Source organism: Lepisma saccharinum, chromosome 9 (genome assembly GCF_977018435.1).
Source record: "Lepisma saccharinum chromosome 9, izLepSacc3.1, whole genome shotgun sequence".
NCBI lineage: Eukaryota > Metazoa > Arthropoda > Insecta > Zygentoma > Lepismatidae > Lepisma > Lepisma saccharinum.
In genome coordinates this window covers 70397557-70415061 of record NC_139237.1, presented here as the reverse complement: position 1 = coordinate 70415061, position 17505 = coordinate 70397557, and the positions used below count along the sequence as shown (strand labels likewise).

At 34.8% G+C, this 17505-nt stretch overlaps 1 protein-coding gene and 1 long non-coding RNA gene across 2 annotated transcripts in view; one reads left to right on the top strand and one right to left on the bottom strand.

Moving 5' to 3' along the window:
- DAT (Sodium-dependent dopamine transporter) overlaps nucleotides 1-9483 on the top strand; it is an 84073-nt gene extending 74590 nt beyond the window's left edge. Inside the window, exons 10-12 of the mRNA XM_083128847.1 lie at nucleotides 4136-4236; nucleotides 5490-5657; nucleotides 7036-9483. Coding sequence (XP_082984973.1) covers nucleotides 4136-4236; nucleotides 5490-5657; nucleotides 7036-7152 — 386 coding nt within the window. The 3' untranslated portion in view covers nucleotides 7153-9483. The remainder of the gene's footprint in view (nucleotides 1-4135; nucleotides 4237-5489; nucleotides 5658-7035) is intronic.
- A 3490-nt stretch (nucleotides 9484-12973) lies between these two features.
- Nucleotides 12974-14510, bottom strand: LOC145992722 (uncharacterized). Its single transcript, XR_014442200.1, has 2 exons — nucleotides 14378-14510; nucleotides 12974-13108 (listed from the first exon to the last, which is right to left on the bottom strand). It is a non-coding gene; the product is annotated as an uncharacterized LOC145992722 (long non-coding RNA).
- Nucleotides 14511-17505: the final 2995 nt, after the last annotated feature.

Genomic DNA, 17505 nt, shown 5'->3' with positions numbered 1-17505 from the left:
CCGCTACCAGTGTTTGCAACTGCCAAATTATTTACGCAGTAATTCAAGTGAGCTCTTTCACAAATTTTACAATCAATAAATTGACTGCTTTTGAATAAAACTTAGGGTGAAAATAAAGCTATCTGAGAAAGAACTATCTACTGATATTTGTACATGGCATAGAAGTAAATCGTATACATTCTGCATATTATGAGCACAAGAATATGTTTTAATGATTGATTGATTGATTTGTTGTTTTAAGTCCACTTTATGCACAGTAAGGCTAATCGGGACTGGACCTACAGTTTAAAATGGGATCTGAAACACTTGTGCCTCCACCGGGTATCGAACCCGGAACCCCTTGATTACAAGGCGACGACACTACCACTGCGCCATCGGGGAGGCCCGAATATGTTTTAAGTTCTATTATTATGACGCAAGTGGTGTTCCCAGGGTCTTTTTACGGTCCCCATTTTGTCATCTTTTCCTTCCTTTGACGATTTTTCTTAGATATACTGGGCCAAAAGGGGGTTATGTCTACCATCCACCCCCCCCCTTCGCCCCGGGCACGCCATTGAATGACACTTTATTACTTAAAAATTAATGTACATACTCGTTCTGCTGAAATGATTCTGATTCCTCCGCGTAATTTTTATCTCCAAACTGATATATCTTTCCTTTGTGACGGATAAAATTAAGGAAATAGGTTGGTATCACTTTCTGTTGTTTCAGAGATTTTCAAAGTAATCTTGTGTGGATGCTTGCATTTGCAGTTGTGGAAAGCGCGTGGGATAGTGTGAGTGTTTGTTGCTTCGTGTTTTGTGCTGTGAATTTATCGGAATGAACACGTATTTAGGAACGGTTGATGTGAAGTGCGGGTGTATTATTGAGCAATTGAAAATTGCTTCGTTTAGCTCGTGAGAGATAAGTGTTAAAATGAAAATCGTGGAAGGGGGTCGACCAACACCAAGAGTTTGAAATTTATTGTGGTGAGTACATCGTCTATGCATGTGTTTCTTTGCTTTGAAATGAATTTTTTATTGTTTGTGTTTAACTTTTTATTTAGTGTTTAAGTTACTCCAATGCGGTTTTTAGGGTGCCCAAAAATACTAAATTACATCATGCAGCGTAAAATAAACAAATGATTCCCATTTTTTTTTTATCTAAATCGGTTTGGTCACCGTTTGACCATATTAAATAATAATGAACAAATAAAGGTACTAATAAGTAAGTAAGAAATTCCGTCTCCCTTTAGTCGTATGCGGAAAGTTCGCATATGCAAAACGTTTATTAATATCATATGAATAACGTTACCTGGATTTTTTTAAAAAAGTAAATGTGACGTTTGCGGATCATATGGTTTATTTTTAGTACAGTCACTTTATTACGATATTTTGACAAATCCAGCGACTGGGTAAATGAGGCTATAAACCTTGAATCTTTCCCCTCGGCATGTCGTTGTACTACATGTTTTGTTGTACTGAAACATTGCTTGCCTCCTTCGTAAGACTACGCTTCGCTACTGATTATGAGATTCCCTCTGTTTTCCCCTTTCTTTCAGTAAGTTGTCTCTTTTTCTTTTTTCTTCTCTTTTTCCTCCTTCTGTTTTTATCTTTCCTCTTTTAATCTTCTATCTTCTCCTTCTCTCTCTCATACTTTTTCCTTCTCTACTCTTCTTTCTATATTTATTTTCTTTCCCTTTCTTTACTCTTGTTTATTTATTTATTTTCTTTCCCTTTCTTTACTCTTGATTCTTTAATTCTTTTTCTTTCCCTTTCTTTACTCTTGTTTCTTTATTTCTTTTTCTTTCCCTTTCTTTACTCTTCTTTCTTCATTTCTTTTATTTCCCTTTCTTTACTCTTCTTTCTTTATATCTTTTTCTTTTCCTTTCTTTACTCTTGTTTCTTTATTTCTTTTTCTTTCCCTTTCTTTAATCTTGTTTCTTTATTTCTTTTTCTTTCCCTTTCTTTACTCTTGTTTCTTTATTTCTTTTTCTTTCCCTTTCTTTACTCTTGTTTCTTTATTTCTTTTTCTTTCCCTTTCTTTATTCTTCTTTCTTTATTTCTTTTTCTTTCCCTTTCTTTACTCTTCTTTCTTTATTTCTTTTTCTTTCCCTTTCTTTATTCTTCTTTCTTTATTTCTTTTTCTTTCCCTTTCTTTACTCTACTTTCTTTATTTCTTTTTCTTTCCCTTTCTTTACTCTTCTTTCTTTATTTCTTTTTCTTTCCCTTTCTTTACTCTACTTTCTTTATTTCTTTTTCTTTCCCTTTCTTTACTCTTCTTTCTTTATTTCTTTTTCTTTCCCTTTCTTTATTCGTCTTTCTTTATTTCTTTTTATTTCCCTTTCCTTACTCTTTTTTCTTTATTTCTTTTTCTTTCCCTTTCTTTATTCTTCTTTCTTTATTTCTTTTTCTTTCCCTTTCTTTACTCTACTTTCTTTATTTCTTTTTCTTTCCCTTTCTTTACTCTTCTTTCTTTATTTCTTTTTCTTTCCCTTTCTTTACTCTTCTTTCTTTATTTCCCTATTTTGTCTCCTTCTCCTCTTCTCTCTCTCTCTCTCTCTCTCTCTCTCTCTCTCTCTCTCTCTCTCTCTCTCTCTCTCTCTCTCTCCCTGTGTATGTAAATTTACCACAAGTATAGAAGATTTTGGTCGCTTTAATAATGATTTGGCGTTCTTCGAAATCACATACAGGGTGGTCCGGAAGTTACCGGAATCAATAGAAAAATTACAAACCTGAAACCAAGACAAACACAGCAGAAAGAAGACTATTATTTGATACGAAAACTCGCCAAGTTTTTGTAGAACATTACGGCTGCTTCCTTGCAGACGCCAGTCCTATATCCTGCCAACGTTTTGAAACATTATGTTGGTCAGTGGTATAGTGACTTCTCCAGCATTTTGATCTTTCGCGGGCTTCGCAAAATTGCCGCGCCACACTTTTACGGAGTCTACCTAGGTAAATATCGTGCAAATTATGCGTATCTCGATGTGTCTTTATATTTTGCAGCAGTCTTGTGTGAAAACACTGACTTTTGTAATAACCAGGGAGCGGAAGTTGATGAAATGTCATCTTTTTTTCTGACATCTCGGACACGATGCCCATTAAATATACACAATATTACACTTCGTCTAGAACCCAAAAAAGGTAACTTTAAAGTTTTGCCAATTTTCAGTTTTAGGTCAGTTTCCCCGATTTTCGGCATTTTCCCGTAAATTTTCGCAATATTCGGTGTATTGTTTTGTCATATTTTATCACTTCTTTCGTTTTGGTAATATTCTTGAGTCTTTTCACCAAGGTGAACATAGGCCTTTATATATCTCCAGGATTTATTTTTCTTTACAGTGCCACAGAAACACACCACACTACATCACCAGGCAAAGTTGTGGGAAATTAACGCATTTTACACCAATTCATTCAGTGTATATCCATGACTTTTTCATAAAATTGTTTTAAAATTATTCGGTTGTTTCCATTGGAAATCCTCGTTGCATATTTTAATTGAATGTGCATGTGGTATCATTTAATGCTTTTTTTAAAGCAAGATTGCATTTTGTTTAATTTTCTTTTCATTTTAATTTTTAACCTGAAACTAACAAATTTAATGGTCATTTTTTGCATTTTTACATTTTTTTCCATTTTTTAGGACATATGTATACCTATATTTTTTAGGTCATCAACTTCCGCTCCCTAGTAATAACGTAACATGTAATTTAATATTCTGATGTAATATTTGAATATTTTAAAGCAAAAATCTTGTTCAATTGATTTGAGTGGAATACTTAAACACTAAAATTAATCAATATTTTCAAAAAAAAATAATTATTACAATTTTCAAGTATCGGTGATAGTATCGACTCAGCGCTATATTTTAATTGAACATAATATAGCCCGCTATGTTTAAGAGCACACAAGTCGCTCATCAGCGCCATTTGGTGAATAGCGGCAGAAATTGTAAGTTCTTGGAGTAACATGCGAACTGGTAGAGCGCCGAGGCTGGAAGCATAGTTGCAGGGGCTATGAACATATAGTAACTAACTTTAACTCATTTTCTTGTAGTAGTTCAATTGTTTTCCTTGCTTGTGTAGTGGAACCATATTACGACGTAGTATGTAGTTTCTCTGTATGCTATCTTATTCTATATTTCTATATTCCAGGAATTGATCGATTTTGTGACGACATCAAGGAGATGATTGGATTCGCACCTGGAATCTACTGGAGATTTTGCTGGAAATTTGCGGCACCTTTGTTTCTTATGGTAAGATCCGTAATTCTCTATAGTTTTATATGTTTATGCGAATATGCTCAACAGATAGAGATCTCTTGTAGTCCTGAGGTATATTCGTAAAAAAAATGCTTTGATCAGCATCGTTACTGGACAAAAGTTGTACAATAGTACACAAAGCACGAAGAATTAGTACACAAAACACTCAAACAATGTTCAAACATGCTAATAAAGACAAGTGACAAAAACAGACGTACGCTTGGCAACAATGTAACGGGAGAGTGATGTTACCCCAAGAGTAACTGAGGTTGTTGACAATATCAAGCCGCACAGTGGCACACACACCCGAAGACTTGGTGGACACATAGAGCCATGTAGCAAGATGTAGGTAAGCCGCCAGTTGGAAGTGCGATCAGTATAGTTGGACGCAAAGGTTAATAAATTATATCTCAAATACAAATGTCTGAAGGGTATAATATATTCACCAGAAATCTGAGCAATTTATCTTTTCAAATTCCCAATTATGACACCTGAAGCAAGACTCTGCTCAGCACCTCATTCAGCTTTAACAATAAGGGTTACTATACACCAATAAACCGTATTGCAAGGGAAACAAACTCACTTCATGACCAAGTAGATGTGTTCAGGTATAAGACTCCTGAGTTCAAAAAACATGTAGCTAACCATCGGTAATAGGTAATTTTCTCCTTTACTGTCTTTTATTGTCTTTTTCTTTTGCACTTATTTTCACTTCAGAATGTGAATTATTTGTCTAAAATAGTGAACAGAGCGTGTTTAAGTAGGGTGTGAAGCATGGATACATTAATTTGCACTGATAATATTGCATCCAAAATATACTCTAATACACTTCAATATTCATAATTCCATAGTGAATATATTGCATATAACAATAATTAGGTGAATTCTCCTGTCAGGAAAATAATGATCATTTATTGTTATACTTGTGTGGTGAATTTCTATTTCTTTCTTTGTTTTGTACATACCAATAATTCTTTGATTTCCTTTTATATAATGTGATTTTTTTTCGACTGAGCATGTCAAATATAATGATAATTTAATCAACCACAAATTTACTTGTATGTGTGTAACATGTATATTTGTAGCTGTAACTTTTAAATGTAATTAGCTGAGACCTATAATTGGGCAGCTAAATGCCTGTTGGTTCCCCAAACTTAAATTTAAAAAAAGAAGAGTGAGAGGAGAGGGTGCAATAACAGAAATTACAACCCTTGAGAAAGTGTGTTACCTGTTCATTTTTCTTTCAGTTTATCATAGTGTATGGGCTGATAGGTTACGAACCACTTACATATGGGGACTATGTCTACCCAGCGTGGGCTAATGTCCTAGGATGGTGCATCGCTGGATCTAGCGTTGCCATGATTCCAGGAATGGCCATATACAAGCTACTGACAACGCCGGGAACATTTAAACAGGTAATCAATTTACCATGATTTTTTTTTTATGATGATAAACTCCTGGCCGTGGAAATAGGCGGCTGGGCAGAATTGCAGTGGTGCCACGTATGGGAAAAGCAAAGCGAGAGCGGGACAAAAGTCCCTGCTGCCCGCGCACTGTGTGGCAACGTCTTAAAGCTCCGAACACACGGGGTTGTACTCCGACGTGGCAACAGCGCGAACTTCTGCCACCCGCCTAATTTCATGGCCGTGCCTTTGCTTGATTTAGTTGAAACCAACAGACCAACAGTGAGAACTCGGATAAGATACTGTGTGAAACACATTAACGAAATTCCTTCCATACATAGGCGTGACCTAGCGGGGGAAAGAGCACACTTGACCCCCCCCAAAAAATTGCAGTTTTATTAAAATTTACAAGTTAATGGCACTTTCGTTAACCTTTTTCGGATCTTGGAAGCAAAGTAATGAGTATTTTTATGATTTCTTAAATTTAAGTTATTTAGCAAAATTTTAGCAAATGCTTTTTAATTCTCCCCCCACCAAAGTTAATCCCCAAGTTCGATTCTGTCCCCAAAAGTTATTGTTATTACTTTCGAGTCTTCTTATAGCTATTGCTAATAATAATAATAATAATTATAATAATTATTATTATTATTCTTTATTAAGCGGTCGAAGTTCAGCCTAGGGCTGCTCTGCCAACTAACCCTTATCAATGTAATATTACATACACATATGATAAGCTGCATATATTATGGAGTAATAATAATATAGTGCCATGGACGTCCGCAGGATTTTTTTCAGGGAGGGGCAAGCAAGGTATTTTTTTCAGGAAGGGCACCAATAATAGTGTTGTTCCCTCAAAATACATTCCTTAAATTTGAATTTATCATATTCATGCAATAATTAAGACATATTATTGTGCCTGAAATGAAATTATATGTGAAAAATATATATATTTTTGGTTGACTCATTTTCCAGGGGGGGCATGGCCCCCCTTGCCCCCCATTCCGGACGCTCATGTATAGTGCAGTGTTTCCCAAAGTGTGCGCCGCGGCACCCTGCTTACGGGAGCGCCGCGAATAGTTCCAATATTTTCACTGAAATGATATGATTGTTCCAAATATGTGCTTATTTAGTACTTTTTAAATATAAAAGGTTTTTTGACTTTGAAATATGTGTTTATTTTTTAACTTAAGGCAAGCAACTTAACCACACTAACTGAGTGTTGCAAGTGTTAGAAGGGCCTACATTCTGACTTGGGGCGCCGCGGAAAGATCTTGAAACACTAAGGGCGCCGTGAAACGAAAAAAGTTTGAGAACCTCTGAATTAACTTCAAGGGATCACGAAAAAATTCGGTACATTGCTCATATTTCTTTATTGCTGCTATTCTTTCAGCGTCTGAAGTTTTTAACAACGCCTTGGCGAGACCAGCAGGTGGCAGCGGTGAACGGCGTGAGAACAGACGCGAATCAAGTGATGCTGACGACAGCGACAGAAGCGGACAACGTATGAAGTACAAGCTGAATTAAAGGGTCTGCTCAAAGGCAAGTTGCTTGATTTATTTCTGTTCTTGGAAGGGCAAGATGTAAATCGAAGAGGAGAATGTAAATTGTGCTTTGTCTATGCTTCGTCCAGTGTTGTATCTCTTCATTACATGGTACTGTTTAGAGTAATGTTAACATTAATTCCATAAATATTATGTTTTGTACATCATAGTAACGGTGTGTAGAACATTTAAGTAGATTAGTGTTTAATAGTTCCTATTTGAAAGCAGTACTTACATGTAGAAACGTGGTTTTTGACGTATTAATAATTTTCTTGTACAGATATTGTTGTAATTACAAACTGTGCGATTGTAAACAAGAATAGTGCAAGCATTGAATATATCCTTGTTGTCAAACAGCATTAACATGGTGCTTAAATTAACTGTAATTCTATGTGCAAGGGCAACTTTTTAACTGGTGCTGTTAAACCAATGACAATGTCAAATGCTACATGCTGGCAACGTACTGTACACAGACTTGGGGTATTTATAAATGTTCTGTAATAGGCAGGACTTCTTTTAAACGTCACCTGTATATGCAAGAGCATATGGTAGAATGTTTGTTCTATACAAAGGTCAACCTTATAACGTGAACGTTAGTTGTAAATGACAAAAAGCTAAGTTTATCATGTACTTGTGACCTCAATTATGTTTTCCAGTATTGAAGTTGTAGGCACTTTCGCCTATGTGCTCTCTGCGGATTATCACCAAATAATGTGATCTGAATATTAGATCTCATAATTCTATACAACGTTGCATATTTGCAACAATGTAATTCAATGTCATATGAAGTACGATGTGTGAACGTGTTGTTTAACATGGTATTTGTATATTTATAAACGGTGTGATAAAATATTTGATTCGTTCTCTGGTTAGGTCTACATATAAAATATAGTTTAATGTTGTGATATTAAGATATATATATATATATTTTTTAAAAATGACTTCCGAAGTACATCATTACAGCCATTGATGTATTTCGGTCTATTTGTTGTTTGTACAAAAAATATTTTGGAGGTTTCATACTTTTAGTAACACAAACAGACGAGGTGCTCCCAATAAGATTATATATATTATATGTTTGATATTTAATGTTTAGTTCCTGTATAAACATAAACTAAGGAAAGTAGTGTTACACATTCATGTGAACTTTGGTGCATATCAACATAATTTGTGTAATGTATGTAGGTCTATCGTAAAATAGTCATAGTGTTTTACGTTGTAGAGAAATTGTCAAAGTCTGTTTAATTCTTCATTGTATTGTAAGGAAGACTTTTTAATGCTTGTAGACGTCGCTATTGATTGTTTAGTGTATAGATTTTAAATTTGTCATTCTGGTTCGGTATAGTAACGTTCACACTGTTGTAATATTTGTTTCGCTTTTAGCACGTGAATTACGATTTCAAAAGTGGACATTATTTCATTTCTGGAACACACCTTGTTGGTAATGAGGTGTTGTGATTATCGATTTATTGGTATTTAACTTAATTTTAATTTGCTCTCTTAATTCTGGCGCACAAATCTGATATGTATTGTTGCTTCTGCCATTTCCTGAATTAACTGACCCGTATTTAGAATTTTAATTGTCGCCAATAGATGTCGTTGTTCTGCAAAATTCACACACACGAGGACCTTCATTCTCATGTAAGTCATTGTAATGTTCCATCTGTTTATATCTCTTCTAATATCTTTACCTAGTTCCTTACACCAGACATTCTAAAGCTTATTTAAAACATTGACACATACCCGCAGCAATGTTGTGACCAGATACAAGAATTCCGTCCAGTGATCTCTCTTCCAGCGAACAAACAATTTATTACCTTGTAAACATGGATAGAAGTCTATATATGAATGTAAAGTTAATATTGTGAATTGAAAACATCAAGAAAATGACAAATAAAGAGTAGGGATGAATGATGAATTCTCACATCTTGTCACAAGATTACTGCAGGCACAGTCAGCTTTAAATTACACAATTAAGGATGTCATCATATTTTACCAGTCTTTTATTTAATTTCCTATGTATCTAACGTTCTTGTTACGTGGATTTGGGTCAATAAAGGTGACTTAAAATGCAAACAGCTTCACGAAATGTTCAATTTAGTGATTTCTTTTGACTCTAGGCAGCAAAGAATAAAGTTCAGTACCTTCAACTTTCTGTTATCACTAGATAATAATTTGCACAATTCTCCATGAGCAATTCCAATTGAGATTTTTAATATATCAATGCACAAGAATGAAGTATCCGAACAATAGTCATAATGCAACAGCAATTAACATTAAATATGTTGCAAATATTTGTACATTTGTCAACATAAAAACGTCTGACTATTCTCAGTATTAAGGTCTCTAACATTAGAATCGACGTTAAGAAGCAAGTAAATTATTCCATTTTAGCTTTTTTTTAATTCGTGAATTTTGATTCTATGAAATGAGTCAAAATAAAATTACTGGAAATGTATAAACAAAATAAAATAAAACAGAAGTTGTTGATAGAAATGATAAAAGTTATTTCAGTTGTTGTCTAGTTGTGTAGTAGATCAACTGTATCTAGTTGCATCTATGATAGATGAAACTTCAATGCTTCAGTCATGATTCTGGACAGGTAGTGGTTCCTTAACATGCTCGTAGAAGTTATAAAATCGTTACTAGCTTGACAGGAGTCTCTTTTTATTTCCCGCAATTAGGATTCTGAATAAAATCGCACTAATTTCTGTAATATCATGTATACAGTAAAGTAGCAATGAAAAATAGATAAAAATATCTCGCCGAGTGAGGTTTTATAACGCACAATGACGGGTGTAACTACCTTTTGCGACTTATATGTTGTGAAAGATCAAAAATAGGGTTGCATAACTTTCAAAACATGCTGTGTAATTGAAAGACCAAAGGATGTTATCTCAAAATTGATGGAATAAATTTTAAAGCATTTATCTGAATATAGTTAAACATTCGAAATGAAATATATTTTTCTTTCTCATTGTAATCATCTCCAATAATTGAATGGTCAAACTAATGCACTAAGGCGTAATTGATTTTTAATCCGTTAGTAGAGTAGTGTTGGTTTTTATGATGGTTATGTTCGTTCTCATTATTTCTGTCTGCAAAGGCAGAGGTAAATTTCAAAGCCATCGAAACTTTCTAACACATAAATTTGAACACGAGCTGCATGCTTATGCAATACTTGCAGATTTGTATATAATCTCGTCAAGAAAGTATATATTCTTTGCTTCCTGTTAATGAATTGTGTAAATGATTAATCTTGTATCTGTCATATCGTGATAAAATATTTTTATCCACGTTTGAAACCTTTTTGATCTAATCAACAAATTTCATATCACTTCTGTTTCAATATTACTTCCTGAACCATACAAGTTATTGATGAGTTTTTCATTCTGTCGTAATTCGAGTTGTTCCTGAAATGAAGGCCAATATTGTTTTACGTTAAAGTAAGTTAGACTGGTATTTTTCACCTCAAGTATTTTAAGAAGTATCGGAACTTATGAAACTTCACCTGTTAAAGAATACAATACAATAATGTTCAAATGTGCAAGAATGTGTTGCTTGTGTTTGTGTATGCTGGACTAGAATGGTTTGGTTTAGGTGGTTTCTTGATCTGTAAAACTTGAGCGTCTTACTGAAGATATGAGAGGGATGGACAATTCGTCCACCAGTACCATAGCCGTGGATTGTACAGTCACGAACACTTCTGGGTTGTAACAACACCATTGACTTTCAATTAAATCATTACAACCCAGAACTGTCCGTGACTGTACATTGGCACTAGTTGGAATGGAACTTATATTACTGATCCAGTAAGCTAATCACTATTCTACTAAGTTGGTCTATTGCATTCCTCGATATGTTTGCGTAGGCTGCACCTATGATTTTCCTTTGTTTCGAATCTGGTTCTTTCTCTAGTATTGTTATTTCTACAATGTAACTTACGGGATTCTTTCGATGTGTGTTGTGCTACTTTCGACCTTTCTGTTTTTTTCTATTTTGCTGTATATGAGTATTTCTCGTATTCGTCTATTCTCTTCTCCGAAGGGCGTTTGGATTGTTCTATGTATGCTCTTCCGCATTCACATGTACATTATTTTTTCTCTTTTCTATGTGTTTTTGTATAACACCATTAAGCCTTGTTTCCATGATATGAAAAACTCAATATGCTGACCAAGGCAGACATTTATTTTATTATAAAACATAAACTAAACGTAACGTTTCAACCTTCTAACCTTTATAATAAAGTAAATTTCTGCCTTGGTCAGCATATTGAGTTTTTCATGTTTTTGTATGTGTGGTTTTTAATAGCTATTATAGTCTTGTTGACAAGATCATCTGCATAACTTTGTTCATTTAGTTCTATTTACCCTCTGTATGAGGGAAATCTGTTCTTGCATAATGATAATTGAATGCTAATGTGGAGGAATGGGGCAAGTTGACATTAAATGGAGTAAAAAAAAAAAACTTGCATAAAACTTGTAGAATCTACAATCTACAACATCGCACTTTAATATGTAAATTAAAAATTATGGATGAGTCTCAAAAACAGAAAAAAATCTCTCGAACTTTTTCAACTTCTTGTCTCTGTATTTCTTTGCATCATGCTAAACATTTATTCTGTTTCTCAATAATACATTACATATAGCTAGGTGGTGACTGATGCCTGTGTCAAACCAGCATTATGAAAGCACTTGTTTCTCTGGACACATTATTTTCTAATTAATTTATTCGCGATTTGTGAATAAATGGTAAAGTTTCCAAAAACACGATATGAAGAAAATATTTTTAGTCGACATAATTTGCACAAGCTATTCATTTGTACATTTCCCACAGACAACAATAGTTACTTGTAAGTCATGTGTTATTTTAAGGAATGGCCATTGTTATTCAGATTTTAGTTCTTGTAGTGTGTCTGAGAAAATCATTAACCACTAACTATGATTAGCCTATTTATATTGTTTTTGTAATCACTGATTATTACTGGAACCAAAACTACAATTACAGAAACTTAATCACAAAGAGATTGCAAAAGTATGAAGATCCACAAACATGGTAGATTTCATGACAAGCATTGTAACATATTGACCACGTGCATTATATATTTTTTTCCTTTACCTCTTGCATGTATATATTTTCATACTTTGTCTTTCATGCAAAAATCTCATTTTTACATTTCCATTGTATAACCTGATGTTTCTCGCGGTTGTTGTTCAAATATGTGGCATTTGTGTCTATGTGAATTTATCGATCGCAAATTATTGCTGACATGTTAATATTTGTCCTTGTTGCAAATTGTATGTTAATGATGCATGGTAGTGTGCATTTATTTTCAATTGGGTTTTCCAAGTGCTAGTTGTAAAGAAAATTGCTGATATTATTTGAAAAATGCTGTAAGGGAGCAATAAATTGTAAAAAGATGTAATTGTACGTTTAATTATTTTTCTCCTTCTATTCTTATACGAAAGTTGTTCATTTTGATGTTATTTTTCCTGATGCTACAGTTAAGACTGGGATAGTCACATAATTCAGAATATGGTCAGCTTCGTTAGTGATCTATCTATACCTTCCTTCTCACCCTTTCCAAATTCCATATGCAAACATTCTTTAAATGTTTCTACATAGTCCTGATTTACTATCATCGTCCTCCTAATTTTGCGTTTACAGGATTACTTTTCTTCAGAACAAGGATACAATTCTGTTGGTGTAAACAAATAACAATAACAGTTTATACATGCTTTATCAATTTCCAGGGCATGAAGCTACACTGCCATCCACTACATGATGTATATACAAACACAAGCTTCACGACAAGATTGCTTTCTTCTTACAGGTAGATCTTGAAGTAGGAGAATCATATTGTTCCGTCAATAAATCCACAGCAAACATGGCTTCCATATCTTCAGTATTGTAATAGCTTCCCTACAATGAAATAATAAATATTTGCTTTAAGTAGTAATCAAGCAATATGGGTAAAAATGTAAGGTTCCCTTCCATTATTTTCTTTATATATTTTGCTGCAAATTGCAGTTATGGAATACTGAATACAACAGAAACCTCAAGATCTAGAATTTTAGAAGTATATATTTTTGTCTTTATTTGTGTCAGTTTTTACAATCATAGTAAATATTAAAATGTACAGTCAGCGGTAAAAAAAATGGGACACCTATATCCTGAAATATTAGTTTCCCTGCAAGGCGTTAGATGCGTTACAGTTTACTTCGTTAACGTCCAAGAACTGAAGGAAGCCGCCGCCACGAACATGGGTGGGGTTAAACAGCGGGCGAGTTGTTTTCGTCCAATCACACACAACCTTCAGCTGTCATTCTGCTCGTCTACTCCACGTGGAGTCTCAGTCACATGACTGCGGATACGCTGTTGCCGTAGTTTGCAACTTCAATGTGGAGACCGTGGGAAGGTGCTTGTGCGGGGCGCTAGAGAGTAGATGTGGCAACACTGTGCGTTGAATGTGATTGTTGCAGCTAGTGAGCGCGCTCCGTGGACTCCAAAGCCAGCCGGTTGTTAACGAAGCCGTAGAGTAGCCTTACAGGAAACTGAGTATTTCAGGATCTATTGCTGCTGACTGTACATCGAATTGCTTACTTAATTTATGTTGATATAGCATGTAGGGGTTTTCTCATGGCCTAGTGGTAACTCCGTCGCCTTGCAAGCAAGTGGTATCGCTTTCGATATCAGGTGGAGGCACATTGCACCGTGGTTCGGATACCACTTCTCGAGAAAACATTGGTTTCAAACCCCCCCCCCACCACCACCCATCTTTCCCCTTTTAGAATATTTTCTTTGTGTGGCTAACTATTTGTCTCATTGCGACTTTACAGAGATCTGTCTCGTCCTCGCCTGGACATGTTTTCGAGGGTTTCGTTCTTTGTTTTCTTTGATTGGTTTTGCTATTTAGCGTCGCTTTTCTACCACTTTTGGTTAATCGCGAAGACGACATCAGTGATGATATGAGAAGTTGGTGAAGGTACACTCACAAGGAACACCCATGTTCAGGGCGGGACCCCTGGCGTTGTAGTGCGCTGTGCTAACCACTCCGCCACGGAGGCCGGCTCTTCTCGTTCTTATCTTGATTTTTAAACATCATTACACGAGACCTGCCTAGGTACCACCAATAAGAAGCATTTATCACGGAAATATTTATAACAACCCTGAACATTGGAACTTACTTACCTTGGACACAAAGCACATCAGAAATCCATAAGCAGAGAGAAGTGCACCGATAACTATTAATGCCAATCCTGCATTCTCTGCAACTTCCATCTTAAGATTTCCTTTCCTTGTCTACGTTAGCACTGAAACTAAAGATAATTTATGCAAACCTTTCGGTGATTACTAGAAGCAATGTTCAGTCTAAGACATATCGCATCCCAAGGTGCATACATACAGATGCACTTCATATAATGTATTAGCAAACTCGAAACTGAAAGCACTTTGTAAAAAAATACCAAGAATTAGGTGTCCTTGACTCTCTTCTTTATTACCACCATCAAGATATTATAACGCATGCGTATGGGATTTATTGCATACATATTTTAGAACAATGCTACATACATTCTTTCTGAACTATGTTGCATCTGATACAATAACTAGTGCACAATGTACACGACTATTGAGGGAAAATATCTGATAATTGTTCCTCACTCTTGAAATGATTTGCCTCCCCGATGGCGCAGTGGTTACGTCGTCGCCTTGTAATCAAGGGGTCTAGGGTTCGATACCCGGTGGAGGCACATAGTGGTTCGGATCCCACTTTAAACTGTAGGTTCAGTCCCGATTACCCTTACTGTGCATAAAGTTGGTTTAAAACACCAACTGAATCAATCAAATCTTGAAATGATTTAAAGTGGTAATTATTCTTTTCTTTGCATTAAGATTAAAATTAGTATTATTTGTCTTGATATTTATTATAATAGTTAATATTTTAAGCCTCATAACTTGAAATTATTTTTGTCTTCATTTCATTTCTATGAAGCAGTCAATTAGACATTAAACTCAGTGTTGCTAACTGATCACAGTTCCATCATTAGTAAAGCCTGCCAAGCAATATTCCGAGACATTTAAAGTGTTACTTGCCTGCCCCCCCCCCCCCCACACACACACACACTTTACCTCCGCACTCGAGGTTCGGTGCACTTCGTACTCGGCTCAGATTTGTCTGGGGTATCTTTCTTTGTACGACAATGCACGTGGGTTGCTGCAAGTCAACATAATTACATTATTAACTACAAGAGACAACGGATAACCTTTTGCGAAACCTTTTTGATCAGGGGGATAAATTACCTTGTCCAGCATCTGTGAAATTAAAAACTGAAATTTTGGATATTTTCTAAAGTTTAATTAACGTAAAATTTGAAGTATATACAAGTCGTATGCGAATAATGAAAATAATGAAATAATAAAATAACTCAAATTAAATAATTAAATAATAATATAATAAATTAAATAATGAAAATATATTTGTTGTTTAATCGAGAGTTATTTATTTCCGTCTAACTTATTGGAAGACAAGGATTATATTGGGGTCATGAGACTTTGAATGACAGTACCAAAGAATATTTGTACGAATTATCACTACTTATAATAATGTGCATAAAATATTATCAGGAAATTTACTTTTCGTCAACTAGATTTAACATCCTTTTTTGATGTTCAATAATTTTTCAATTCTTTATCTACTCGACATTAATTTCCTGCCAGAGTCAGTTTTTTTACAAATTTTGCCGACTTTAGCTATACGTAAGCTAGATAATGAATACGCGCTGTTATATGAGTATCCTCAAATCGTCTTCTTACCTATTCAAGTAATAAAAATATAAAATTAATTGATTTAAATATTTTAATTAATAATTATAATTATTTTAAATGAATTTAATATAATTATTTTAATTTAAACATTATATTTTATTACATTATTATTATTATTATTATTATATTCTTGGTTCGGATCCCCCCCAAATATATTTGTAGATACGTGCTTGCTTGTAAGTTGTTTGTTTTCAACGGTCGGAATCGTACTACTAATACAAACACACACGCAATTCTTTAAATCAATTTTTGGAACATCGCCTTTCATAAAACAAAATGTAAGATCAAGGTGATCGACAATTTGCACACTATTTCCGCATGATTCTATTGTACTGAACTTAAATTAATCTCAGTAGACTCTGCGATAGGAGTGCCAACTGACAAAGTTAAAAAGAACATAATTTCATTATAAAGTAGATACATTTTTTGTGACCAAATCATCATATCTGCCGAAGTTATCACCACTGGGATCCCTAGACATATTATTTTCCCCTCAGGAAATCTATTTCCTAGGCAGTTCCACAAGCCGGTCACCAAGCACTGGCCACTTTATTCAATAGAACAAAACCTAATTTGTTCCTTTGTATTCTGGATGTTAAGGTCGACATTGTTTTCTTGCACCTGTCAACTTCTGAAATCGTTGAGTCATTTTATGTTAATGTCCCGTCACATGTGCTGTTGATAGATTTGTAATTGTTTTGTGTAAGCAACCGAATGGAAGTTTTGAAAATGTAATGAAGTTAATGGCCACTACTTTTAACGTCTGATACAATGTATATTAATACACTTATTTTTCACTCTTTGTACACACGCTTGCACATAAAATTTAAAAAAAAAAAAAACATATTTCCCAGGGAAGACCTTTGACCTTCTTCTTTTTTTTTACTGTGGGTTAAGATTCTAAAAGCAACAGTATTCTATGCCACAAGAAGGTGCTGTTAGGGCGAAGACATTGATCACTGCACTCACACATATATTGATTATCGTATTTGATGCGTTTGCATGAAAGGAAGAAATCGTAAATTTTGTAAGAGATAGGTTCTACAGGATGCCTAGTCTATCCGTACTACAAATTTTGTCACTATCCAACAGAAATAAGAAATGTCAGTAGCAACCTTCTATACTCTAAAACGTAGCAACTGTGAAGTGTGTCAAGTGGTTGCATATATACAGGATAGAAAATACGCAGTGGTGGCGATTGGGTGACAAAACTGGAGGAGGGGGCAATGACAGATTACTTTCTCTTGATAGTAAGAGGCCATAGTGGGGGCAAAAAGTGGGGGTAACTGTCCTCCTTGTGCCCTCTCCACCCATCGCTGCCACTGTAAATACGGGTTTTCAAGGACAGGTAGCATCGAAATTAGCAAAATAGGCTAACCTGGATTGGATCTATAGTTTGAAGTGCGATCTGAACCACTATGCAATGTGATTCAACCGGGTATCGAACGCGATGCCTCTTGATTACAAGGGGTGTCAGTTGTTCCCACTATACC